This window comes from Equus przewalskii, chromosome 1 (genome assembly GCF_037783145.1).
Source record: "Equus przewalskii isolate Varuska chromosome 1, EquPr2, whole genome shotgun sequence".
In the NCBI taxonomy this organism is placed as follows: domain Eukaryota; kingdom Metazoa; phylum Chordata; class Mammalia; order Perissodactyla; family Equidae; genus Equus; species Equus przewalskii.
Window position 1 is genome coordinate 133,253,508 of NC_091831.1, and position 27,280 is coordinate 133,280,787.

Sequence of the window (27,280 nt, forward strand, 5' to 3'; positions counted from 1 at the left end):
CTCAGCTACCTGGGATCCTGCTTGACTTCACCTGAACATGAGTGCCCCACAGAAGTGATCCTGTGGTTCATGTGGGGTTGGATGGTTTACGGAGTGTGTCCCTTAGGACATCCAAGGGGGAGAGCATAAGAGGAACAATGGATGGCATAGGGAGATAAGACGGTTCTACAAAATAGGGGTTCAAGCGAGGCATCTGAGAGAGCCCCTGCGTCTGGTCTCCGTCCCTGCCTTCCCAGCCCTGTGAGCTTAGCAGAAGTGGTTCTCTGGTCTGTGTTCCTGTTGGAGACCAGCTTCATCCACTCAGTCTTAGGGGAAGGGAGGCTGGGCAGGTCTTACCTCCAGCCACTGGAGAAGAGCTGCGACCTCCTGGCCCACAAGGCGGCTTTTGCGGATGGCGATGGTATACTGCTGGTGGGCCAGGGTGATCCAGTCTGCCAGCACCACATTCACTGGCTGGACCAGCGGAGACTTCAGCGCGTCCACCATCTGCCAGATCCAGTTTTCCAGGAGGCCATCGAACTGTAGGTGGGCCCAAAGGGAAGTCAGCTTCACCAGGAGGGGATGGAGGGGGCTGGTTTCCTCTTTCTTTCTATTCACCCCTTTTTCTTCTCCAACTCTTGGCTGATGCTGGATCTTTCTCTCCAAGAGAAAGGGCTTAAGACGGTTTTTCAACCTTGGCACTATTGACATTTGGGGCCATATGCTTATTTGTTGTGGGGCCCATCCTTTGCACTGTGGGATGTGTAGCAGCATCTCTGGCCTCTACCCACTAGAAGCCAGCAGGACTCCCCCCACCCCTCCAAGTTGGGAAACCAAAAATGTCTCCAGACTTTGCCAAATGTCCCCTGGGAGCTACCACCAGCAGCCAACTTAGAACCATTGTCTTAACATTTTCCTATTTTAGGACTTTCCAATTCTGAAAACAGTGGAAAAGTCTGTGTAAATCAGGTCCTGAAAGCTGCTGATCCTTTGAGGGTCGGCTCCAGCACCATCTCCTCTGGAAAGCCTGCTCTGCCGCCCTCTGCATCCCCCTGCGTTTGCTCTCCTCTCAGCCCTGCGTTCTGCTGGCTTTAGAGGGATGAGCACCCTGAGCTGGAACACAGCAGGAGCTCAATAAATGTTGATGGAGCATTGTCCTGTGTATGCACCTTATTTGAGAACCATTTACACGGCACACCTGATGGGTTTGCAGAGCAAAGACATTTGTGCTGTGTCTTGAAGGATTAACAGGCATTCACTTAGAAGAATGAGGGTGGGCAGGTGAATATGCTGGTGGTGGGGGGGTCTAGGGCCTTCCAGGAAGAAGGCAGAGCAAGTGTAGAGGCACAGAATCACAAAAGGGCAGTATGACCTATCTGGGGAGAGGAGAAACGCGGTGCAGTTGAAGACTAGACCACAGCCGTGAAGCTGTCATTCTGGGGCAAGATGCATTCATTTGATAAACATTTGCCCAGTGCCTTCTGTGTGGGTGCAGCATCTTGGATTCAAATGCAGACTCTTCCAGTTACTAGCTGAGTGACCTTGGGCAAGTTATTTCACTTTTCTGTGCCCAGTCTCCTCATCTGGAAAGTGAGGGTAATACCTCCAGGATGGTTGTGAAGACGGGATCCGTTAGTAGAGGTAAAGCTCTTAGAACAGCGCCTGGGGCCCAGTAAGGACTCGGAAATGTTGGTTATTGCAGCTTCTCTCGTTGTCGTTGTTATTGCTAGTAATAGTAGATATGTTCCAGTCTGGACAGGCTTTTGAGAATGAAGAGCTCATTCTTGTAAAAGGACCCTGCTATCTATCCAGGCTGCATTTGTAAATGAGATATTTATTCGATCATTAATTCAGTTAGCAAATATTTTAGGAACACTTAATATATGACGGATACCGTCCCACAGGAGAAGAGGGGAAAGGACACTCTAGGCAGGAGGCACAGCCTCAGCTGAGGCCAAGGGGAGAGGACTCACATAGTAGGTGGAAGGAGCTACAAGCAGGGGTGAGGGGGAGGAAGGGGGGGGCAGGGGGAATGGGGAGGAGGCAGAAGAAGGTCAGGGGAGGCAGTGTGAGGTGGGGGGAGGCAGGGGAAATGGGGGGGAGGCAGAGGGAGGTGGGGGGGGCAGGTAGCCCTGCCACGCTGCCAACCTCTCTGACTTCCCTCAGCTCGGGTCCTCACCTGGAGTCGTGTCCGGAGTCCGCAGCCCTACCCGTCCAGAGCTCTCCTCCAGAAGCAGTCCCTCCTGCCCACCGTGTTCTCCCTTTTTCTTGCAAGGGAATGTCCCTTTGGCTAAAGCAGCTGAAGGATGGACTGCTCTTCCCTCACAGTGACTGGCCTCCGTCTAATCCATCCACCCCACTGGGTCCACGGGAGAGCTCTCCAAGTCTGATCTTTAGTTCCCTTTAAAACGGATTTCATCTTCTCAGGGCCCTGCCCTCTGCCTGCTATTCCATGGTTTTCTTAAGGAAATGCAGATGGAGCTCCTACAGGGCTAGAGAGCTGCAGTGAGGAGACTGCCGCGTGAAGCCCGCTGCGGGATGGGCCCAGTCAACCCACCCTGATGAGGGCTCAGTGAAGCGGAGTCTGAGAGTGTGGGCTTTGGAGCCTGAGGATTCTGGTTCTGGATGTCTGTCCACTGAGGGTTGTGTGACTGAGGTAGCTGCTTGACCTCTCTGAGCTGCAGTTTCCTTATCTGAGAGATGAGACTAACTCAACCATCCTCATAAGGAGGTGTGAGGATTGAATAGGCTGATGTGTAAAGGGCCTCAATCTATGTTAGGTCCCTTCTCTAGGGCTAGGAAAGCCCCCGCCGCCTTCACTGCCAACCCTGTGGGGTGGTGGGACCCCTTTAAATCCTAGGGGGAAGCTGCTGGCAGCCTGCAGGAGCCTCTGTGCTTTTCTGGGATGGCAATATCAGGCACCCCACCTGGCGGCTGCACCCACGTGGCGTCACGTGGCTCCCCACTACCCGACACGTCCAGGCCTGGGGTCTGTTCTGTTCCTGCGGAGGCTCTGAGGCCACACGCAGCAGGCTCTTCCTGAACACGTGTGGAAGGAGTGGTGGGTGGGTGGACCCACTGGCCTCTCGAGGGCAGGATGGAGGGGAGTTTCTAGTCTTTTTCAGCTAGATGGCAGAGAAAGGTTTCCAAGTCACAAAATAGATCCCAAATCTCTGGGGGTTTCAAATCGTGAACCAAGCTTTGAATGGACTGAAAACCAGGGAGGCAGAATTCCCTCTTGGAGAGAAGTCCTCACTTAGTTTGACTCCAATTATTGCCCACAATACTCTTTCTCCCTTTCTTCCATAATAGTAGAATTTCTAGTGTCTCTACAAGGTCACACTTTCTCTAAGATGCTACACATCTCAGCCACCTTTCCATCTCGTGTGGCCAATGGATGTAACTGGAAGCATCTCACAGATGCTTCTAAGAGGATAACCTAAAAAAACTCTTTGATACCAAAAGCCATTGAATTGCACACTTTCCATGGGTGAATTGTATGATATGTGAATTATATTTCAAGCTGTTTAAAAAAACTCTACTGTTTGACTCTTATGTGTACATCCGTTACTTCATTGTGCCCTCTGGAATGAAGATGTGATGGCTAGTGCTCTAGCTGCCATCTTGGACTATGAGGATGAGGGCCACACTCAAAGTATGGCAGAGCAGCGAGCTGGAGATGAGTTGGGTCCTTGAGGACTTCATTGATCAAAGCTGTTTATCCAGATCTGGGTTACATATCTCTGGACTATTGTGTGAAATGGAAGCAAACTTCTGTTTTATTTGAACCACTGCCAATTTGAGTTTCTGTTATTTGCAGCTGAATTTAGCCCTTACAGATAAAACGTTTCAATGGGAGACTGTTTTCTGGCTTCCCACCTCCTCTTGTGAAACAGCCAGATTCACCTGCACGGGCGGCATTCCCTGTGGGCCCTCACGCACCGTGTGACCTCCTGGAGCCACATTTGATTATCTGAAACATGGGGATAGTTCTACTTTCCCTGCCCTGCTTACTCAGGGAATTGAGATAATCCATTAGATCACGTGTGGGAAGCACTTGGAAAATCAGAATATGCTTTACAAATATTAAGCATGAAGTTGTTATCGCTGGCTCCCTATCTTTTTATTACAATTGAGCACACTAGGGAGAAAAAAGGAAAATATGAAAGCAGAGAGAGAAGAGGCGCGTCAGCGTTTCCTACCGACCAGCCGTGGATTATCATCACCAGGGGCAGGGAGGCGTTGAAGCCGCACTGCTGTAACGTGTCTGCGTGATGGAGCTGAAGCTGACAGCCCTTATCGGTTTTGTCTTCAAAGAGCAGGAATCTGGTCTCTGTCTCCTGCAACGTTTCCCCTGTTTCAACGGCGTGAGATCTTCCAAATGGCTCTGGAAGATAAGGTTGGCCACAGTGCTTACCCTGGCGTCTGTTCCACCTCTGCCAGCTCCAGGAGAGCCCAAAGCTTTCTAAGCGCACCAGCCAATGGGGTTTCTGTCAGGTGCTGGAAGTAGATATGAGCCGCAGCTCCAGGGAACCCAAAAGAGCATGTCCAGCAGAATGGCCATTTGTCTCCTTGGAGATGATGGAGGGCGACCTAGGAGGACCCAACACAGGGGTGGAGGGGGCCAGATCCTCCATCCTGCCATCCCAGTGGCTCTAGTGTCAGCCACCCAGACCCTGGAGCAGCTCTAGGACAGCAGGAATATGGGAGAGGCCATTGGGACTGAGGCTCAGAGAGGATAAGTACTTCACCCTAAATCACACTGCCGTTAAGGGGTAGTCAGGATTTGAACCCAGGTCTCTGTGATTCCAATTCTCGACATCCCCATGCTACAGCGAGCGTGAAGAGAGTGCCTTAGTTAGATGACTCTATGCATTCACTCATGTAGCTCCACCTGTTCTCACTTGCAGATGCGTTATATGATGGAGCCAGGTAGGGTTGGGGCCGGAGGATCACAAAGGAACTGGTAGATTTCACATCATGGGGGGAGGGGCACCCAGGGAGGTCTTTTCAGGCAAAATGCTGCTGATCCTGGCCTTGAAGGATGAGCAAGGGCTTGTGTGCATGTGCATGTGGGTGGGTGGGGGAGGGAGTAGGGTTTTCTGAGTTTAGGGAACAGCAGAGTGAGGGCTCGGAGGCATGGGATACTTGTAGGCATAAGGAGGCAGGAGACAAGGCTGGGCAGCCAGAGTGTGGGGTCCCTGGGATGCTGAGGAGTCTGGACTTGATGCTCTAGATGATAGGATGCTGCTAAGGAGCTTTTCAGCAGAAAAGGATAAACGAATATCCATTCGGAATCTTTCAAAGACTCTGGGAAAGTGGGGTAGAGAGAGGAAGACTGTTTTTAAGATTTCACCTCCAGTTGCTGTTCCGAAAGACCTTCTAGCCTCCTTTTTAGGGGAACCTCACTCTGGCCCTGAGCCAGTTTAAAATGGGGGTCAGCAGTCACTCAACTCCGCAAGGCAGCCCCACAGCTGTCAAGGCCACTGTGTCGGCCGAAGGCAGACACTTCTGCTTGGGGGCTGGGTGAAGCCTGTGTTCTCAGGGCTGTGGCATTCCAAGATGGGTGACACCTTTTCTGCCGAGATTAGGGCTCAGGCCAAGGGCTGGAGGAGGCTGTTCTCCCCGTCCCTTCCGGCTGAGGGTGGGCTCTCCTGTGGCTGAGGGGCAGACACCAGGCCATACCAGCGTTTCTCGTCGGTGAGCTCAATTCAGCCCAATTACCAAGGACCCTGGTCATTCTTTCTGAGCATAAAGTCACTCAAGCTTCTCAAATACTAAGTCTCGGGCTTTTGGTTTCAGGGGACAGCAGGACAGAGAGATCATGGACCTAGAGGTCTTAATGAAACCAATTTTCCTGCCCAAAGGTGATTAATTCAAAAGGTTATGAATTCCCAGCAAAGGGCAATGATTTTTCACTACGATGACAGCATGAAACGCATCATATTTTATTAAAAGGAGATGTGAGCGAGAAGCCGAATAACTTCTCTGAGATAATGAAGAGACTGTATCTGCTGCTCAGTCTGGCTTTCCCAAGCTTAGAGCCTCGCTAAGCTTGTCCTTGTCCCTGGAGGTGTGCTCCCTGCTCAGGGTCCCCCTTCCAGTGAGGGCACTGCCCTCCCGGTCTTCTGAGTCAGAAGCTGGGGCGTCACCTTGCACCCCTACACCAGCCTTCCCATCAGTGCAAAGCTTCAGGTTCCCAAATATCCCGCGAAGCCAGTGCCCTAGTTCAGACGCACACTGATCCTTGCTTGGTTTATTCCAACAGCCTCCTGACAGGTCTCTCTCTGGTTAGTCTTGCCATCCTCTCTCACGCTGCTGCTCAAAGAATCTTTCTAGAACAGAAATGACTATTATACCCATTAGTGACTTTAAGTTTCTTGGTACTACAACCAAGGCTACCATGTGAATCATAACTCCTCATTTCCCCAGCTCCCGCCCCCCCACTTCATTCTTGTGCTACCCCAGACTACCGACAGTTCCCCAAAAGGCATTTCACACCCCTGCGCCTTTGCGTGCTCGCTTCCTGCTCTGTCTCTGCTGCTCCCTGGTGAACTCTGGAGCAGCTGTTAAAACGGAACCCACACGTCACACCCTCCAGGAAGCCTTCTCATCTAGCCAGAGAGAATACTTCCTCTTGCTGCCAGCACTGCACTGGGTCGCTGGTCCTAATGTACTTGTCATGTGGCCTGGTAACTTATTTGTTTAGGGATGCGGTCTTTCCTCCGCCAGGCTCGTGAACTCGTGGAGGACAGTGCTGGGAGGTGTCTGGTCAACGCTTAGTGAGCGATGTGGGATTCTGTGAGACCCAGGTCTCAGATCAAAGGCCAACTTTTGATCCGTCAGTCATTTATGCTTTGGAGCTAAATGTAACTTATTTTCTTTTATTCGGTGACTGAATAGCTGCATCTTCCTTCATTTCAGGATAGCTGACTCGAATGCTAAGAGGACTGTATGAAAATAAGATGGGGATAGAAATAGTACCTGTCTCATGAAGTTGTTACAAGGATTAAATAAGATGATATTTGTAAAGAACTTAAGACCATGCCAGGCACGTCATTAGCACCTATGTAAGAGTGTGCTGTTAAAATAAGTATGGGTTGGAGCATCCGGCATCTTGCATTTTTGATTTGTGAAATCCTTTCTTTCTGTGAAAATTCATCCCAGTCGCCCTCCCGGGACCAATTCTGTCTGATATATATTTACTCTGCATTTAGCTGGAAGAATAAGCTCTGGCCCTGGTGCCGAGGGCCTCAAGTCTGTTGGGGACAGTCCTATGGCGAAAGAGGTGTCGGAGGGAAAGGCCCACAGGCAACTGAGCTGAACTGGGCCCTCCCTTTTCTCCTGGGCTTGGCTTTCTTTCAGCATGTGTATGAGTGAGGAAGTTGCATATACACATATTCATTTATTCATTTATTTCCTTAACGAATACTTATGCATCTATTATTATATTGTGCCCTGGGCCCTGGCTGAGTACCAGTTGGGGGCAATTAGGGCATGATCTCTGTTTTTCAGGATTTCCCAGTCCAGTGGGAGAGGCCAGCATGAGAATCAGCCGTTGCCTGTGGTTGCTGTACATGCTGCAATGGAGGGACACCCAGGGTAGGAGCTTCAGGGAAGACGCCAAGAGAAGATGAGCCATCAGCTGAGTCTAAAAGGATGAAAGATTCTTTAGGAGCTCACATCTAAGGGAAATTGTTGAAGAAAGTGGGGCTCTGGTACCTAAACAAATAGGATTTAGTGGAGGACATGAACACTGAAGGGCTGCCTGGGGAAGAAGGGTTAGAATTCTTCATGTAGCTCCAGGAGGTGGAAACACACTCAATGGATGGGCACGAGATGAAGACAGTTTTTGACTTTACATAGTTTCACAAAAATTGACAGTTGAAGAAATTGAGACAAAGAGAAAACATAGCCAATAAAACAACAAAGATAGAAATGTTAATAGATTAGCACCCTAAAATGCACACTATGTGATCATATGAGGTTGCTGAAGATGGGCCACAGATTTTGTTCTGAGCTTCCTAGTGGCCAAGTCAAAGAGGGAAATAGGAGCAGTTATAGGATTCCTGGTGTCCAGTTGCTCACGCTTTCCTGGTCCTAAGCCTGAGATGGTTCCCCTATGGGTTGTTGTAAAAAGAGGCCACTGGGTGAGGCAGTGGCCATTGTCTCAAACACCATTCCTGCAAAATACACAGTAGCAAGTTTTATGTGGTTGGCTCTGAGAGAGCTCTGCAGGCCTCAATGGAAGCAGCAACCACAGCGCCAAACAGCATTTAAGCCACAGCAAGTCTCTTCAAGGCTCTTCGCTGTAACCCAGCAGCCGTCCCTGCGACCGAGGGAGTCGGGGGCCACCGCAGGTCACATTTTGGATGGAAGGAGCAGAGCACCAGAGCCGGAGTGTCTGAGCCTCCGTGGGAGCGGGGTCTGCCCCCTTCACGGAACACACAGAATACTGGAGCATGCTCGCTCAAGCCCTGGCTTCACAGACTCCCTGCTGTCGCCCTTAGCATACGTGTACCCAGATCTCCTTCCCAAGCTTGAGCCCCGCACATGGCTGGCTCTGGACTGGGCATCTCTACCAAGGAGTCCTTTTGGCATTGCAAACCCGGTGAGGCCCAACTGAATTTATCATCTTTCCTCTTGACCCATTCTTTTTCTTTCTTTCTATATTTCCTACGGTGGCTTGTAAAACCACCATTCATCCATGCTGCTGCTCAAGCTAGAAAGCTTCGAGCTGTCCTGGAGTGCCCTCTCTGTCCCCTTGGTGACCTACCACAGTCCCTAAATACTATGGACTCACCTTCAGGATCATCTTCTCTGCCCCCTGCCACCGGCCTGGTCTAGGACCTCATGTTTTTTATTTTAGTTTTGGTATTATAATAGATTCTCTTACCTGTTTTACATTTTGTCTATTTGTAGATTAACCACGTTCATTGTATATATACAGTCTGAAAAATGCAGATATAAATAAGGAAACTCATTCCTCAGAGAAAACCACAAGTAATATTTGGGGTATCTCCTTCTAGCCTTTTCTGATGGAGATATTTTTTCTGTAGATATTTACTTGGAGTGTCCATAATTGAGATTGTCTTATGTGAACGGCTTTATATCCCTCTTCACCTGACATGATAATTTTCTTTTAGCATTAAAAATTCTTCAAAAAATGTGTTTTTGAAGAGTGGCAGAGTTGGTTTACTTATTCTGTTATTGTTGAATATTTAGGTTGTTTCTAGATTTCTTTTTTTCCTATTACAAACTATGCTCTGATGACCATCTTTACACACGAATCTTTGTCTGAATCTGTGAGTAGTTTCTTAGTATAGATTCCCAAAAGTAGAATCTTTGGTTCCTTAGGTGTGATATTACTAATATTTCTTTATATATGCATATGTATCTAATTTTTCTTTTTGATGAGGAAGATTGGCCCTGAGTAACATCTGTTGCCAATCTTCCTCTTTTTGCTTGAGGAAGATTGTCCCTGAGCTAACATCTGTGGCCATCTTCCTCCGTTTTGTATGTGGGATGCCGCCACAGCATTGCTTGAGGAGTGGTGTGTAGGTCTGCATCTGGGATCCGAACCTGCGAACCCCAGGCTGCCAAAGCCAAACATACTAACTTAACCACTAGGTCACCCTGCCAGCCCCTCTAAATTGATTTTTAGCACTTTTTAAGCTAAGATTTATTGAATGCTCTCTCTGTGCCAGGCGCTTTTCTAACAGTCTTATTTATGTTAACTCATTTAAACCTCACAACAGCTCTATGAGTAAGTTGTGAGAAAACCCAAGGATTTGGTTATGAGAGAGGAAATTTCTTCCAATTGTATTAGTTAAGAGCAGCTCCTTTCCAGGTGTGTCTTTTGAAAGTGTCATTTTCTCATGGCTTAGAAGAGCTAAAGACACACCGGTGATAAGAATCTGGGGACGATGCTGTGGTTTCAAGGGGGAGAAGTGTAAGCAGTCAAGTCCTCTGAGAGAGTCGGCTCCTGCAACTGGTGAGAGAGCAGACAGGCTGGGGAGGCTTGGGGTTGTCCCCTGCGTGACAGCAAGTTCCAGGGGCAGCGAAACATCCTCAGAATTAGTCAGAAGTTGAAGCCGGGTGCAGCCATTACATTTCTAATAATAGATTCCTTGCAGCAAGTGATTCTCCATTTCTAAGTCAGCCCCCAGGTTTGAGGGTTCCTAATATTTCATTCATTCACAAATTATTTCATTTTCTTTTGGGTGAGGACATCATTAAGTGGGTGACTGCAGGCGACTGAGCTGGCACAGGAGGGAACAAGGATTCTGCAGTAGGAGGCCCCCGTGGGAGGCAGGACCTGTCTTCTGCCCATGACGCCTGGGCTGGGTGCTTCTGCTCAGTCCGTGTTTGTGGAGCACTTCCCCTGTGTTGGCTGGTGCTGAGGACAGAAGTACATATGACAGGAGCCACAGGTGTTAAAATGCCCCTCACAGAGTTGTTTGTGAACTATCTTCACATTCACTATGTTAGTTGTTAACATGCGTGTGTGTGTGTGTGTGTGATTTCACTTTGTTAACATGCTCTGCTGAAAATATTCCCAGACCTGGGACTTGTGGGAGGGGTCCTCTGGAAGACGATAATTTCATGATTACCCTGAAAATCTTCCAGGCCATGTCCTCTGCTCAGCATGGACAAACCTATGAGATAAACGTAGCCACAGCTCTGTCCCTGGCTGCTGTGGTCAGGCCTATTTATGATTTGTACATGGGCAACACTGACTTCAGAATTTCTAGGATGACACCCTGTTGGAAAAACTTGAATGAGAATTTAGTTGCTGCTGGGCGTGTATAGAGTCAGCTCTTGGCTGTTGGTGATCTTTGGTGAGAAGCAGATTCTGCCCAAGGCCATGGTGAGGAACGCTTCCCCCATTCCCGCCATCTTGAATTCTGCCCTGACCTGGACATCCCACCCTCCCATTTACTTATTATCTTGAAAATATTTCTCTGCCTCAGTTTCTCAATTTGGATGATATAGTTACTAATCTTTGTAACATCCTCCAGCTCTTGTGACCCGCCAGCATCGCTGCACTATAATATTGAACCTAGATGACCCAAGGCATAAATCCCTTGTAAGGAGGGAGCGAGGTGCTTTATAAAGCTGTGGTAACTTTTCAGGTTTTTAGGACATTGTTTTGAACCTGGCAGAAATTCCTACATTTGTCTTGAATGGATTTATTTTACAGCTGTTCTTTAAAAAAGCTTTGGAACCCAGAGCTACTGGGGTACTTTATTACATTTTGGGGTTGCTATCTCCCATCCCCTTTTGTATTCCTGTTTCACCTGTTCTTTTTTGTTTGCTTTTTGCTCTTCACCATTTTGTTGCCAAATAAGATGATAAGATAAGGGATGCAAGGAAAGCTATTTTCACAAGTCTGATTTATTCTGTTTCCTTTGCCTATTTTGTCCTGATTTTGTAGCTACCCTGTAGCCTGAATCTATGAGTTCTCCTTTTGTGGATTCCAGGGAAGCAAGTAACTAGAGGGTGTGTTTTCTTGCTGGAAAGTTTTGTTTTTTCTTCCAAACTTTCTTCTTAGGCTGTACTCCCCGGAAACTCTGACTAAAATCAGAATGATATATTTTTCTTTCAAGAAATCTGATTATGAAAGAGTATGCCATTCAGAAAAGCTTTCCATTTGTATTGGAATTCTCTGGGGAAAATGGGGCTTACTTTCCTAAAGTGATTCCAAGGTCATGGGCACATTCTGCCCCAGAAAGGTTCAAGGTAGGGTGACCAACTGTCTTGTCAAATCAGGATGAGCTGGCCACTCTAGTTCAAGGACAGTTGAGTGAATAAGTAGAGAGAGAAGAGATGATAAAATTGCCCTCCCTATTGATGACCATTCTGAGAGTTTTCATCCAACATCCAATGTGTGACATCCCTTCCTGCCCGGTCTTTCCCTTGTGGTTCCCTGGCCCCACCTGCTCTGCTATCTTCCTCTATTTGCCTAGTTAACATCATTCTTTCTCCAATTTTAAACTCAATCTTCCTTTCCTCAGGGAAATTTTCTCTGAATTTCCTGACTTGGTCACATCTCCCTATTATTTGCTCTCTTAGGTATTTTCACAGGTGTAATTTTCTATTTGAATAGTCATTACATAAATTCTATCTCCCCTGTTTGGTGGCAAGCTCCACGAAAGCAGGAGCTAGGGCTAGTTTTGCTCACATTGAGACTTTAGTCAGTAGAACAAGGGGCTGTAAGTGCAGTGGTTAGGCACCCAGAGCAGGAGCTGTGTGGATTGGGTTTGAAGTCCATTTCCATCACTTACTACCTGTGGGACCTTGGGCAAGTTACTTAACCTCTATGTACCTCAATTTTCTCACTGTATCATCTGTAAGATGGACATAATAATAATACTTACCTTAGAGAATTGTTGTGAGTTAGCATTGATAAAATTCTGTAACAGTGTCAGGATTGTAGCACGTGTTATATAACAAATGCTCACTATTATGACAGTTTGTCATAAAAAATATTAGTTGGAGGGATGAAAATTGTGTTGAAATGGATCACAGACCTAAATTTAGAAGCAAAACCATAAAAATTCTAGAAGAAAATTTTTATGACACGGGGAGGGCAAAGATATTTTTTAGGACACTAAGAGCACAAAACATGAAAGAAAAAAATTGACAAATGAAATACATCTGCTGTTTGAAAGACCCCATTGAGTAAATGAAAAGCCAAGCCAGATGGGGAGAAAATATTCAAAATACATGTATCTGATAAAGGAATTTTATCTAGAATATATATAGAACACATAACAAGAATAAAAGACGAAAACCTCAATTATAAAATAGGCAAGAGATTTGAACAGCTACGACTTAGAAGAAGATATGCAAATAAAACTCAAGCATGTGAAAAGATGCTCAACATCGTTATTCATGAAAGAAATGCAAACTTAAACCACAACGAGATACCCCCTCTCCCTCTCTAAAATGATTAAAATTAAAAACACTGACAACACCAAGTGCTGATGAGGATGTGGAGCAACTAGAACTCTTCATGGCGGGATTGCTGGTGGGGTTGCAAGATACTGCAGCCGCTCTGGAAAACCTTTTGGCAATTTCTTATAGAGGTAAATGTACATGTACTATGAGAATCAGCAATTTTAAGCCTAGGAGTTTATACAGGAGAAATTAAATCATATGTCCACACAAAAATGCAGATGCCCACAGCAGCTTTATTCATAATAGCCCCAAACTAGTGACAACCCAAATACCTATCACCTGGTAAACAGATAAACTGTGGTGTATCCATGGAATATAACACAACAGAATGCTACTCAGCAATAGAAAGGAACAAATTTCTGATACATGCAACAGCATGGATGAATCTAAAATGCATTACCCTAATTGCAAGAGGCCCCACTTAAAAGCTTGCATACTGTGTGATTCCACTTATATGACATTCTGGAAAAGGCAAAACTATAGTGGCAGAGAGCAGATTAGTAGTTTCTTGGGGCGAGGGGATGAAAGGGCAAAAGGGAAATTTTTATTTTCCTCCTCTTCTCCCCAAAGGCCTCCAGTACGCAGTTGTATATTCTAGTTGTAGGTCCTTCTGGTTGTGCTGTGTGGGGAGCCGCCTCAGCATGGTCTGATGAATGGTGCCATGTCCACATCTAGGATCCAAACCAGTGAAACCCTGGGCCATTGAAGTGGAGCATGCAAACTTAACCACTTGGCCACGGGGCCAGCCCCAAAAGGTAGATTTTTGAGGGAATGGAATGTTCTATATGTTTGATGGTAATGGTTCCCTAGGTGTACACTTAAAAAAAATTGTTGAAGAAATGAACTACAGCCGCTGTGGTTTCTCCACATCACAAAGGGCCGGGGCCAGGGCACTGTCAGCTGCACAGCAGGCTTTCTGCATCAGTTACGAGTGGGGGACTAGGCTGGTCTGAGAGGAAAGGATGTTTCTAAGTCCTCTGGGAGTTGGGGTCAGTTGGCAGGAAGAGCTCCAGCCCTGACTTTGAGCCAAATGAGCAGATCAGTCTGGGATGGGTGCAGCCCTCCAGGACCTCAGGGAGACTTGGCATACTTGGAAAGCCCTTCCAGGTTCCTTTGGGCTGGGGATGACCAGAGATACCTAGGGGTCATCCTTGGGAAAGCAAATCATCTGGTTAGAGAGAGTTAGAGATGAAAGGGTCTTGGAGACCTTGCAGTGTCGTGGCGGCCAGCCTGTATACTGCCTGCATTTAATTCTCTCTCTGTGCATCTCAAACAACATGCAATTATTGAGGAGTAATGCATTTTCCTTTTCTTATTAAGTAAGGATATAGATAACACCACCAATCTACTCTTCCAATCCTCTGGAGAGAATCAGCATTCCCAAACCATGTAGATATAATTCCAGCGAAAAGCAGACACTCGACATGTGGTTGTCTTGTGAGGTACAATATCCCTTTACAATTTGTTTGAAAATGGCTCTGTGATGCCCTTCTCCCACCCCCAACCATTGCTCCCTAAGGACCAGGGACCTCTTACTGATAATAATGATCTAGTCCAACTTCCTTATTTTACAGATGAAACAGGACCCCAAAAGGCCAACTGACATGTCCCAAACCATGCATTAGTTAACAGCAGAATCAAAAGAACTCAGCTCTTCTGACACTCCAGCCAGCATCTTCCTACTCTGCCAGAGGAGAGGGGCCCCCTCCCACATCCTTGCTGTGTTTTGGGACTCTGTTCCCATCACTGGCATAAAGCTCAGAGGACTCACATTCCGTGCCTTATGCAGGCTGATCTCGCCAAGTAAGGCCCCTGGTTATCAAAGAGGAAACGTGTCTTGAAAATGTGCTGGGGCACCGCATTGCCTCCTTCCTAGGAGTAACATGGAAGCTCTGGCCGGGGTCTTTCTTCATGGGGACACACCAGCCCCTATCCTCTCCCAGTCAGGGAGCTAAGCATCCCTTCTCTTTCTCATCTCCCCTTGGGGAGACCTCGCATTACCTTTTTGTTGAGTTTAGGCTTTCACAAACGATAGCAACATATGTTCAATTCAAGTGGCTTCTGCTTTCAGCCCTGAAAACACCTCTAAACTAAGGAATGGTGGGGGGGAGGCAATTTAATTCAAAATAATATCTCAATAAATTATTCTGCCATGTAAAGACGAGGAAGCTGATACTCAGAGAGGCAAACTCACTTATCTAAGCTCACACAGCTAGTTAGGGACAAGGGGGAGATTTGAGTGCAGGGCTCTGCCCCCAGCTCAGCCTCTTCCCACGATACCCTACCTCTTCAGTGGAGACTTGGGCGGTCTCTTCTAGACTGGCTCTGCTTCTGTCCACTACTGATGGTCATACAGGTGGTCAACGTCTGTCAGGTGTTTGCCGTGTGCCAGACTCTGCTAAGCCTTGTACATCCTTTGTCTTACTTTGTGCCTGCTCAGGTCTGCAATGCCTCGTCTACCCTCTTGTTCTCCACCCCACAGCAAGGGTAGATCCAGGATGGCTCTCCAAACAGACCTTGGGCCCGTAGCTTCAATGGGAAAAGAGAACACAAACGCTTCTTGTCTAATTTGGCTTCCCAATGGCACAGCTTAGGTGCTGGTATTGGGGTGGGGGTGCTCCCTTCACTCGGTTATTCCCTTATCTACTCATTCATTCCTCTCTCTACCACTACTTCCTGAGTTCCTACTCTGTGCCAGGCATTTCCCCACAAATGAAATTCGGCTTCAGCTAAATTGTTTCTGGAGCAAGCATCAGATTTTCTTTTTTATTCTTTTAAAAATGTATTTGTTGCATGAAAGTGGAGTGACAGCAGAAAACAACATTTTAAAAAATATACTCGCATTCTCATCATCCTAATGGATTGACTTTTTATTTCCCTGTGTTTGTATTCTGTATCCAGAAGCAAATATATTTTTCACGTAGCCGTGCAGATATAACTGCTTTTTACTTTTTAAATTTCACATTATATGATAAACCTCTCCCCATATTCCAATAGTGTTCATACTCATCATTTTTAAAGGCTGAGTAATATTCCACTGAGGGACTGTTTTGTAGTTTATGTATCTATTTCCCTCTCTGGGACAAGCAGTATGTTTCCAATTTTTCACCTTTGTAAACAGAGATGCAATGAACTTCATGCAGGGAGCCTTTCGTTTCCAAGAATTATTTCCACTAGTATGAATTACCTAGTGTGGGATTACTTGGTTAAAGGGTGAGATCATCTTAATGACATGGGGGCTGAAGGAATTTTACAAGGTGTCAGCCACAGGGTGTCAGCCACAATTATTATCAACCCAGGGAACCCCGTAAGACCCTAAACATTCTCATCCACGGTGATGATGGGGTGCTGGGGAGCAGGTCGATCTGGTGAGGCAGGTTGGAAGGCTGTTTACAGGGCTATTACTCACCTTTTGCTGGTAACTCGGAATACCTTATTTTGCCCAATCCTCGTAATACCCCTGTGAGTAGGTGCTAACCCAAAAGGAAACTGGGTCCCAGAGAGGATAAGTGTCTTGATCAAAGTCACACAGGAGGTAGTTGAGTTGAGCCTCACACTGTGAGCGGCTCCCTAGCAGTCCAGGAAATTAAAGTCACTCACTGGGACAGACCCACAAACCTCCTTTGCCAGGCCTTCAGAACCCCACAGGAGGCTCGCTGACCACGAGGTCATTGAAATCAGTCTCCTCACAACTGCACTCCCGTGGTCTGGAATGTGGCTGTGTTGAATTGCATTTATGTGGTGACTTAGAAGACAGCCCAGAGCCTGAAGGGAAGGCATTTCACATGAGCCAAGCAGCCAAACACGTTCTTTTTTGGGTCCGCTGCATCTGCTTTCATAGACAGTGTGGCTTTGGAACTATTTCACTCATAGTTAGCTACAGGTGGACTACGTGTGATTGTGTGATGGTAGATCTCCATGAGGTTCTAGTTTCTTGTTAACTCATCCTGGTTGACCCTGAGCAAGTCATTTAACTTACTAGGTCTCAGTTTCCTCGTCTGGAAAATAAGGAATTTGGACCCGCCAGCTCTGAGGTCTCCATGGTGGTACAATGAGATGTCCTTGGCTCCTTGAGTTCCAGAACTGTCTTTCCCCCAAACCAACTGGGCCTCAGTTTCCACCTCTGGAAAACCAAGAGGTCGAGAGAAGATCCCAGGGTCTCTCCAGTTCTGAGATGTGTGATTCCTAATACTGTCCCATCTCTGACTTTCAATAAATAAAAGATGCCAGAGAGAATGTTCTCCAGGCCAGAGTTAATCAAGCAAAAAGAATGAGAGTCAGAGCAGCTGTGACCTGGGGCCTCCTGGTTCTGTTCCTGCAGAATTCTCCCCTCTCCTCTGCTGGAATCGGATGCTTTGCAAAGATAAACACTTGCAGCATGAGAAAGGCATTACGCATTAACTTGGGCAAATAGCCCCAAGGGTAGTCTTCAAGGTAAAGGTAAACCGTGGGTGGGGAATGTGAGCTGGAGCATTGGGCCACGATCTCTAGGGGAGGCGTTTGGTGGCCGCCTGGGGAGGAACTGGTCCTGACTCACCCAACCCCTGAGCCACCCTGGTGCTTCCCTGTCTGGTGGCCTGGGGCCAAGAGGACAGGTCATTGGGCCATCTCAGATCTGACGTCTTAGAGATCGAGGACCCACCACAATCCCATTTGTTCGTATATTCATTTGTTCATTCCACCGCACATTTAGTGAGTACCTGCTATGTGGCAAGGATTATGCTTAATGTTGTGGATACAACAGTAAATAAGACAAACTGTGCTTTCAAGAAGCTCATGGTCATAGGGTGGAGGCAAGTAAATAGACAACTGTTTTGCAGCTTGGTAACTGTTTTGATGGCTGAAGAATAGGAGAGGCATCTATAAGGTGGCTGGTGTGAAGGCAGCAGAGTACCCCATTGGTGGGTAGCGTCAACCGGTTCCCCAGATAATCTAGGGGATTCCAGTGAAAGGCTGGTCCTGAGGGGAGGAAGGACCATGGAATGTGGAAGGAGAACAAGCCCATGTGTGATCAGTATTGTCACCTCCAGACTCACGGAGCTTGAGGTCACGGCTGTAACCTGCACCCTGGGCCCTTTAGCTTTCCTGAGCCCCTGGGAACTCCCCGTCTCCTTTGAGACTCCTCAGGCCCTGGGGTCTGCAGCACAGCTCTTCCCATTCTCTGCATGTTCATTACCTGATGGAGAAATAAGGAGGGGTTCAGGGACTGGGGCAAGGCCAACAGCTGGCTAAAAAAATCAAACCAGGGCCAGAGTCCCATTTCTCCACCTCTCTCCAGCCTGTTCAGCACCTTTCTATGAATTCTGTGAACCTCCTTTAGATAGCACATTGCATGTCTTGGCAAGAGCACTCAGCCTTTGTGCCAAGAAAAAGAGGCCCTCTTTGGAGTGGGGATTTCAGCCTCCCCTCTCCCCTTTGTCCAGGCTCTTTTGGGCAGTAGAAGTCTACTGACCTTATGTGGCAGCTCTGGAGCCTACTCAGCTGGGTCTCTGCCTCCGCCAGCTGGAGTGCTCCAGCCATGCCATCTGAATCAGGCAGCTCCAGGACCCGAACTGGGCCACCGGTCAGTGGGGAAATAAAACTCTGATTGCAAAACACACCCAGCCAGGGTTCTGCCTTAAACCATTGCTAAATGAATACCTGTCCTTCCAGGATCCCTTATATTTTACCTAATCTACATTTGAGGGCAGTTGTTCTCAGATATCCACGTGCTTAAGATGCAGACTCCTGAACACCATCCCCAGAGCAGCTGATTCAGTAGGTCTGGGGAGGCCTGAGAATCTGCATTATCCCAAGGTGGCAGATCTTCTGAGAATAACCTGTCTGGTGGTTTAGAATATGACTTTCAATATCCCTGATGGACATAGATGCAAAAGTCCTCAACAAAATACTAGCAAACCAAATTCAACAGCACATTAAAAGGATCACACTATGATCAAGTGTGATTTATCCCTGGGATGCAAGGATGGTTCAACATATGCAAATTAATTGATTCACCACATTAATGGAAAGAAAGACAAGAATCATAAGATCATCTAAATAGATGCTGAAAAAGCATTTGAAAAAATGCAACATCTTTTCACAATGAAAACTCTCAAGAAATTGGGTATAGAAGGAACATGCCTCAACATAATAAAGGCCATACATGACAAGCCCATCATTAACATTGTGCTCAATGGTGAAAGGTTGAAAGCTTTCCCTCTAAGAGAAGGAACGAGACAAGGATGCCCGCTCTCACCACTCTTGTTCAGTATAGTACTGGGGTCCTACCTAGAGCAATTAGGCAAGAAAAAGAAGGAAAAGCCGTCCAAATTGGAAGGGAAGAAGTAACGTTTTCTCTGTTTGCTGATGATATGATCTTGTATATAGAAAATCCTAGGACTCTACTAAAAAGCTGCCAGACCTACTAAACGAATTCAGTAAATTTTCAGGATACAAAATCAACATACAAAAATCAGTTGCGTTATACACTAACAATGAACTATCTGAAAAAGAAACAAAGAAAACAATCTCATTCAATGCAATCTCTACCAAAATTCCAGTAACATTTTCCACAGAAATAGAAAAAACCGATCCAAAAATTTGTATGGAATCAGAAAAGAACCTGAATAGCCAAAGCAATCTGGAGAAAGAGCAAAGCTGGAGGCATCACACTTCCTGATTTCAAATTATATTGGAAAGCTATAGTAATCAAAACAGTATGGAATTGGCATAAAAACAGATGCATAGACTAATGGAACAGAATTAAGAGCCCAGAAATAAACCCACACATATATGCCTTCACTGACCTTGGCCCCAGGGGCCCTTGACTTCAGCTGTTGAATAGGTCAGGGGGTCAGGCTCCTTCCCATTGGGTCCTCAGTGACCTGAAAGAGTAAAGGTGACCCCACAGGGAACTTCCCAAGCAAGCAGCTTCCTCTCTGGCAGAACTGGGCCTGGCAGATGGCAAAGTCCTTGGAGCCATGGGGAGCCAAGGTGTGAGAGATTCTATTGAAGGAAGCCGGGCAGTGAGGGCTGTGCTGGGACCCAGCGGTGCCCACTCGGCTGGCTCAGCTTTGGAAGAAGTAGAGGGAGTGAGAGGAGAGCAGGTGCTTCTCAGTCTGGAAGCTTGTGCCCAGGGCCTCTCAGGGCCTTCCAGAGCCTGCTGCTTCTCCAGCAGCCAGTCCATCTGGGCTGGCGCTCATGGAGTGCTGGGAGTGGGGATATTTTAGATGTGTCAAAAGTGATGAATGTTGGAAAGTGCCATCGGCATCTCTGGGAACTCACAGTTCACGCTGGCAGCTAAGATGTGCCAGGCTCTTTGGAAGAAATTGAACTCTGGAGGGAACTGGGAAGTCTCTGAAACAGGCAGCTCCTGCTTGCCGACCCAGATGTGGGCGGCAACGAGGCGGGCTCTGCAAGTGGACAAAGAACAGCGAGATCTGTGGAGATGGGGCCTGGCTGCGGCAACGCCTGAGGGCTTGGCAGAAAGAAGTGGCATTCAGAGAGGCCACCAGGAAGGAGCAGGAGCATAGCAAAACAGAAGCTGGCCAGCGGGGGCCTGGAGTCAGCAGAGCTTGTTGCCCGCAGCATCAGGGCTGCAAGCCCGGCCTGTGTAGTGCTCTCCGCCAGAATTGAGCGGGGGCAGCAGCCAGAGCCGGTTGGAGGCTGGAGGTGAGCCCGGTCCTTGGCCCAGAGTGAGGCTGAAACAAGGCTCCAGTGTGTCTGGATTTGAAAACGCCCCAGGGAGTGTGTTACTAGAATTCAGCATCTTCCCTGAAGAGAATGCACCCTAAGAGGAGGGTGCTTTGGCATTCTGTTTTCAGCACGGCTTTGTTTTGTCTGTCGTTTTCCTGGTTCTCCGCTTCTGCAGGGAGATGGCTCACCTCAGGCTATGTGGGAGCTGGGGGTTGGGGAAGCTGAAGCAGTGGTCACTCTGGACCATAACCTGTCAGAAGAAGGAGGGTGGATTCACCCCATGAGGGGCTAGGTACCGCCAGTCTTCGGTGAGTCATGGGGAGGGAGCAGAGTGGTGAGAGGGGTCCTGGATATGGACCACGGGGGTTTTGGGGTGGCGGCGGTGCAGAACCCAGCCGGACCACCTACTCTGTCTTCTGCAGAAGGATGAGTGAGGGGGAAGGTGTCAGGGATGGAGGGAGAAGGTCACATCAGCTCTACCTGCCTCCAGGTGCTCTCCATAGAAGACCCAACAACTCTCTCTTCCGATCATTGTCCTCCTCCTGCTTCCTCCCACAACCAGCAGAGAAAGAAGGAGGAGAGAGCGTTCATGTCATCTTCATGATCGTCATCATCACCACTATCATCATCAGTGTCAACGCTCGGACTTATGCAAACTGCTTAATTTGTCGAGGACTGAACTTGTCTTTCCTCTTCCTACTTCCAACCAGCTTTTGCTGACTTCCTCATTCTGCTCCCACGTCCCTCTTCTTCCAGGCACCCACTCAGCCCCCTAAGTCAGCTCCCATTCCTCCCTCCTCTTTCTTCCCCTCCCACTATCAGCAACTGCAACTCACTGTAGCAGTAACGTGCACGCCTGCTCCCCGGCATGATCTGTTCTACCTTCTCTGTCCAAACACTCTGCTCCTGCAGGAGCCCTTAGGGGATCCCCCACTGCCCACTCTCTCCTGCCTCCGTGACTTTGTGCTGGCAGTTCCCTCTGCTAGGAGTTCTCTCACCCTTTCCTACACCTCAGCCCTCGACTTGGAAGGAGGGCTGAGAACTTGTGCTTCAGGGTTGAGGCTTCAGGAAACTCTGGACAACTCATGAGGGGAGGGCCCCCTTCTGTGCACACCCCAGGCCCCCATGCAGACCCTGAGGGTGGGATTCTTCATCTCCTTGCTGACTTCAAGACTAGGCTCTAAGCCGTATGTGTCTTATGCATCCGCGTGCTCCCAGCACCTGGCATAAGGCTGGCACGGAGGTGGGTTATTTGCTGAATTAATTAACAAGATAATTTTATTTTCCTGCTCTTCCCAGGGAAAGATTTGTCACAGTGAGCCCATATTGAAAGGAGGAGGTGGGTGGAGGCAGGGACCCGAGCTGTGTCACTTCGAATATACACAGTCCCCTTCCCGTGGTCATGAGCTGTTGGGCTACTAACACAGCAACCCTGCCTCTGTCTACTCTCTAGGAATGAGCTGGAAAAAAGGAATCAACAGAGAGGAAGAAAATTCTGGACATTCTTTGGAATCCTGCGTGGTCCTTTGTTTTGTCCTTGCCTCAAAGTCCTCCAGACCCTAAAACAGCCTCTTTTCCTCTCTTCCCTAAGTCTTTGGTAATTCCTCATTTGTTTTAAGCCTTATAATTCAGTTTTTAAAAATTGCCTTTGTGAAACCTTTTCTGATCTGGAACTGTTTGTTGAGATATTAATAAGAGTTATGGGGAAAAAAGAGTTTTGTTGTCAAATAAATTTGAGAAATGTTGTATTAAGCAACATTAATCAGGCTTCCTATTGGCCAGACAGAGACATTAAGATGCTACTTACTGTGCAGCTAATCTGTTGTAGGGGCAAATGCTATGCAGTGGTCCTCAAACTCAATTACTTTGCAGTAGGCCTGCAAAGTACATTTTTCCTCCCACCTCCCACACCCTTTTGGTGGCTAAGCATTTCTGGGACTGATATCCCCAGGCCCCACTTGAGGAAATCCTGTCCGAGGACAGTTTTCCGTCAGGCCTGTGCCCAGGAAAGCTGCACTCACACCATCTCTGTGTGTTTGTGTCTCAATGGCTGGGGCTGCTGGAATGAAGGCCCGGCCTCATGTGCAGGACACAGGCCCGGGTGCTTTGAGAGGTACAAGGGTCTTCTCAGATGTTTCTTACGGGCAGTGATGCAGGAGAGTGAGAGCCACACAGCATCTTGCCACAATCATTGTTGCTGGATTCCCGTCACCCCAAGATGACCACTGTCTTGTACTTTTTGTTGTGTATTTCCTTCCAGTCTTTTTTCATGCAGATATGTGTCATGTAGGATTTTACTTATGGGTTTTCGTAATGTGCAGAGGGTCTGTTGATTAAAACTTACAGAATGAATAGAAATAGGGGCACTATAGAGCAATATTTTGGCTGGCTAGAAAGTGTGGTTTTTTTTGTTTTTTTTTTGCTATGGAAGATTTGCCCTGAGTTAACATCTGTGCCAGTCTTCCTCTGTTTTATATGTGAGCTGCCACCACAGCAGGGCCACTGATGAGTGGTGTAGGTTGGTGCCCGGGAACTGAACCCAGGTCACCAAAGCAGAGCACGCTGAACTTAACCACTAGGTCACTGGGACTGGCCCAAGTAAGTGATTTATTTTTAAACAGACAAATTTAATGGTTTTCAAATTGCGCTCTTAGAATCCCAAGCCCAGGGACCCTGTGGAGGTACTTTGGGGGCTGCTGTGGGACTGCAGAGAGGATGCAGCAGCTGAGAGGGCAGGCTGTGACTGCCCACCTCTGTGTCAATCCAAACAGCACTGCTTTCAGGTTTTAATGGCTTCTGTTTGAGATTCTGTTTGCAGGAGGTCTTCCATAGCTGACATATGTTCAAAACCCACAAATCCAGACCAATCGCTCATTTGACAGATGAAAACAAAACTAAACAAAAACTGTGGTGCCGAAAACATCAAACACGCGTTACTCAATCACACCTTTGGATACTGGATCTAGAACCCAGGTTTCCTGACACACCACCGAACGTTTTTCCCCCACACTCTTGAGTTTGTTTATTTCCTTCTGACTCAGCCGATTTCCAAAGAGAAGAATATAAGCCCACAAGGAGCAAATTGCAGTGAAGACACCGTGGTAAATCCGCTGAGAAACAGTTGGGGGAAAGGTACAGCGTAATCCCATCTGTTCCTCATTTCATCTGTCTCACTGCCGTTCTTCTGACGGGAGGCCTTAAAATGTAAAGAAACGTCTGGTAAGAGCAAGGGCTGCTGGTGCCAAGAATAACTCATAAGGAGACACAGCACAATACCCCAGTCTCCAGTGAAATGGACTGTTTAATCAAAACTGCCGCATTCTGTAAATAGTCAGTCTATTGATGAAGAGCTCTGCAGATAGGGGAGCAAGCCTCCTGAGAAATTTGGGAGGAACTAAAGAAGACAGAGAATAGTGGCAGGCATGCCTGGCTTGATTGTGGGGGTGGGGGTACCTCCAGCGGAGGGGGGCTAAGTTGAGTCACCAAGTACCTACCACATGCCCACCTGAGTTCAGTGCAGTGGTGGGGTGGGGTGGAGCTTTGCCTGGCTGGTTAGAAGTGTGGTCCCTTTAATTATAAAGATGCTAATTCTCATTGTGCACTTCCCGTGCCCTGTGCCCCGTACAGTTATCACCACTTACAAAACGCTCTGAGGCAGCCAGAGTCGTCCTCAAATGCAGGTAGCCTAGTTCCAGAGTTGACATTCTTTTTTTTTTTTAAGATGATGAAGCTATTTATTTATCTGAAGTACAATTCATGCCCAGGAAGGTGCACAAATCCTAAATGTATAGCTCCGGGAGGGTCTACCTATGTTTACAACTAGTGTAGCCAGCAATCAGAGCAAGACAGAGAGCATTTCCATTCCCAGATGGCTCCCCACACCTGCTCCAGGTAATATCACCAAAGATGTAACCTGTATTCTGACTTTCACCACCAGAGATTAGTTTTGCCTGTTCTTGAACTTTACGTGAGTGGGTTCGCACAGAATGTGCGCTTTTGGGCTAGCCGCCTCTCACTCAACAGTATGTGAGGTTCGTCCGCGTTGTTGCATGGACAAAGCCTACATCTTAACTACTACGCCATACTGCCTCTCATCAGGTTAACAAACTTCACATTGCCTTCCGGAAATGTCTCCTCGGAAAGTGGCGTGGGTTATGCAGAGTTGGCTGAGTCTGAAGGGGTGGAGTGAAGACACAAAAGGTTAAGCTCAGGGTGTGGCCAAGAAGAGAAACTTTTAGATAATGCCCGGGTGTTGTGCAATTCTCAGCCACTCACTGCTGAGTTCCACGGTCCTAGACTTATTCCCCTAAGCTAGTTCCTCTTTCACTTTTGTGTTTCTCCTTTAGCAGAATGAACTTTGTCACTGTCACCTCCTCAAACATGTGGGCTGCATTCTCAGGCATCATTTAGGGCAGTGGTTTTCAACTGATGGTTGATTTTGTCCCCCCTTGCTCCCTTCCTGCATGGCAACATTTGATAATACAGTAACATGTAGAGATGTTTTTGGCTGTCAAGACTTGGGGAGGGGGTGCTATTGGCGTCTAGTAGGTTGAGGCCAGGGATGCTGCTAAATATCCTACAATGCATAGGACAGTATCCTTCCCTGACCCCAACAGAGAATTATCTGGCCCAAAATGTCAATGGATCTGCAGTCAAGAAGCCCTGGTCTAGGGTCAACATGGAATCTGGAAGTTGTTACCTTTTCTGATACAGAGAGAGAAGAAGCAGGGCGTAATGGAAAGAGCTCATGACCTAGAGTTAGAAGAACCCTAGAAGTTCAAGACCCTGCCCTGCCACCAACCATCTGTCTGATCTTGCTCAAATCACTTAACCTCTGTAAGGCTCACTTTGCTCATCTTTCGCTGGGAACTGTGCCACCTGCCCCTCTTACTTACAGACTTGTCAGGATCGAGTGAGAATGTCAATGGAATCGCTTTGAAATGCTTACACATTATTATTTTATTTGACTGTGACAGCAAGTCAAGCTTGTATGGGTGTTTTCATGTCTAATGTCAGCGCAAGAATATTTTCAGCAGGGTTCCTGTTTGCCTGTGTTCAGTTTCCAGGGTCGTAGCCTCATTCTCACATTTGTGTGGGAAAGAAGCTCGGATACAAAGGGTGTTTCCTGGAACTGTGGGCAGGGCTTCAAATATCCCTGCCATTCTCTCAGGCAGCAGTTCTCAACATGGGAACTTGCAAGTTTAGAAATTCTCGTTTCAATTCTTGTGAAACCTCCAAAGGGGTTTGCTTCAGAAAAGCAAGGTATTTTTAGTGCTAAATCTTTTTCTCTCTCTCTTTTTTTTTTTAAAGATTTTATTTTTCCTTTTTCTCCCAAAGCCCCCTGGAACATAGTTGTGTATTTTTAGTCGTGGCTCCTTCTAGTTGTGGCATGTGGGATGCTGCCTCAGCATGGCCTGACGCAATGTCCATGCCCAGGATTCGAACTGGTGAAACCCTGGAGCACCGAAGCAGAGAGCATGAACTTCACCACTCGGCCATGGGGCCGGCCCCATAGAGCTAAATCTTGAACTTGATTTTGTCACATGAGAGGCTGAGTGCTATGGCCCCTCCTGGGTGAGGATATGGAATGTTATGACATCATTCGTCTGATAGAATACTGTTGACCTCAGTGTGCTATAGTGTAGAAAGGAGCACAGCTCTCTGTGAGCAAGAGGTAGGAGGCTGGTGCTGTGCTAAGCTGGTGCCAAAGAAATGTTAGGCATTTACTAAGACATTAGAGAACTTTGCTTTGTAAGTAAGTAAGAGAATGAGGTGAGGCAGTAAACAGTTCTACTCAAATACAGTGCTAAAGGGAGACACAGTGTGGTAATGGATAGTGTGGGACATGGATATTTTGTCATCATATTGTAATGATTGAAAGTATAAGCCATGTTGTTTGGATTCTTACTACAGGGTTGAGGTGGCTTGAGTCCTTCTAAGTGAGCCACCCCAAATTCTAGTATTCTAAAATGTGTAGCAAAGACTTCTACTTCCAGCCAAGATGGAATAGGAGTATTCAGAGTTATCTTCTCTCCTTAAACCACTGGACAAAATATATGAAACAACAGTTTTCAAACATTGGGCAATAAGCAGCATAGGACAGTGATCTTGAGAGGGGGAAACAAATGAGGACAGCTCTACTATTGGCCCAGGTTGCAAACTGGAGAGAGTTTCTAGCTCACAGGCCCCTCCCAGTGGAGGGGAGACAGAGTTGGGAGTGGAGCTCCAAGGCAGCCTGAGCTTACAGAGAGAGAGCTCCAGGGATCTGCTGAGGGCCCTCGAGTCTTCAGCTGAGTGGAGATTAGCACAGGCACCTGAGGCTGGAGAAAGAAGACCCAGAAAGGAGCAAGGGGAATGTTCCCCTGGCACTCACACAGGGCTGGGAAGAGTTTGTGTTCCCACTAGCAGTGGGAAAAAATCTTGTAAACATAGGGCATTGGCTGGAATACTCAAAAGCTTATCCCCTCTTGAGTGGGGCAAATTAGCCCTAGGCTAAAGGTTGCCCTGGTCCCACCTAACAAAGGTTTAAAACAAGCTGCAGCAGGATCAAACTCTTCTCAAGTAATTTAACTGCACCCCAGAACAAAGCTAAAGAATATTTAAGATAATATGAGAACACCTGGCAACAACAAGGTAAAATCTCACTGTCTTGTATCTAATT

At 47.4% G+C, this 27,280-nt stretch overlaps 1 protein-coding gene and 1 long non-coding RNA gene across 4 annotated transcripts in view; one reads left to right on the forward strand and one right to left on the reverse strand.

Annotated features, from left to right (window-relative positions):
- LIPC (lipase C, hepatic type) overlaps positions 1-27,280 on the reverse strand; it is a 161,053-nt gene that overhangs the window by 25,525 nt on the left and 108,248 nt on the right. For 2 of the 3 annotated variants that reach the window (XM_070579029.1, XM_008521810.2), the window contains 2 exons: positions 4,182-4,366; positions 337-519 (listed from right to left, as the gene is read on the reverse strand). In XM_070579029.1, coding sequence (XP_070435130.1) covers positions 337-519; positions 4,182-4,366 — 368 coding nt within the window. Of the gene's footprint in view, positions 1-336; positions 520-4,181; positions 4,367-19,730; positions 20,097-27,280 lie in introns of those variants that run through there. The other variant, XM_070579031.1, reaches the window with a different exon arrangement.
- On the forward strand, positions 20,321-22,351 carry LOC139076490 (uncharacterized). The gene is made up of 2 exons (XR_011528167.1): positions 20,321-20,927; positions 22,073-22,351. It is a non-coding gene; the product is annotated as an uncharacterized lncRNA (long non-coding RNA).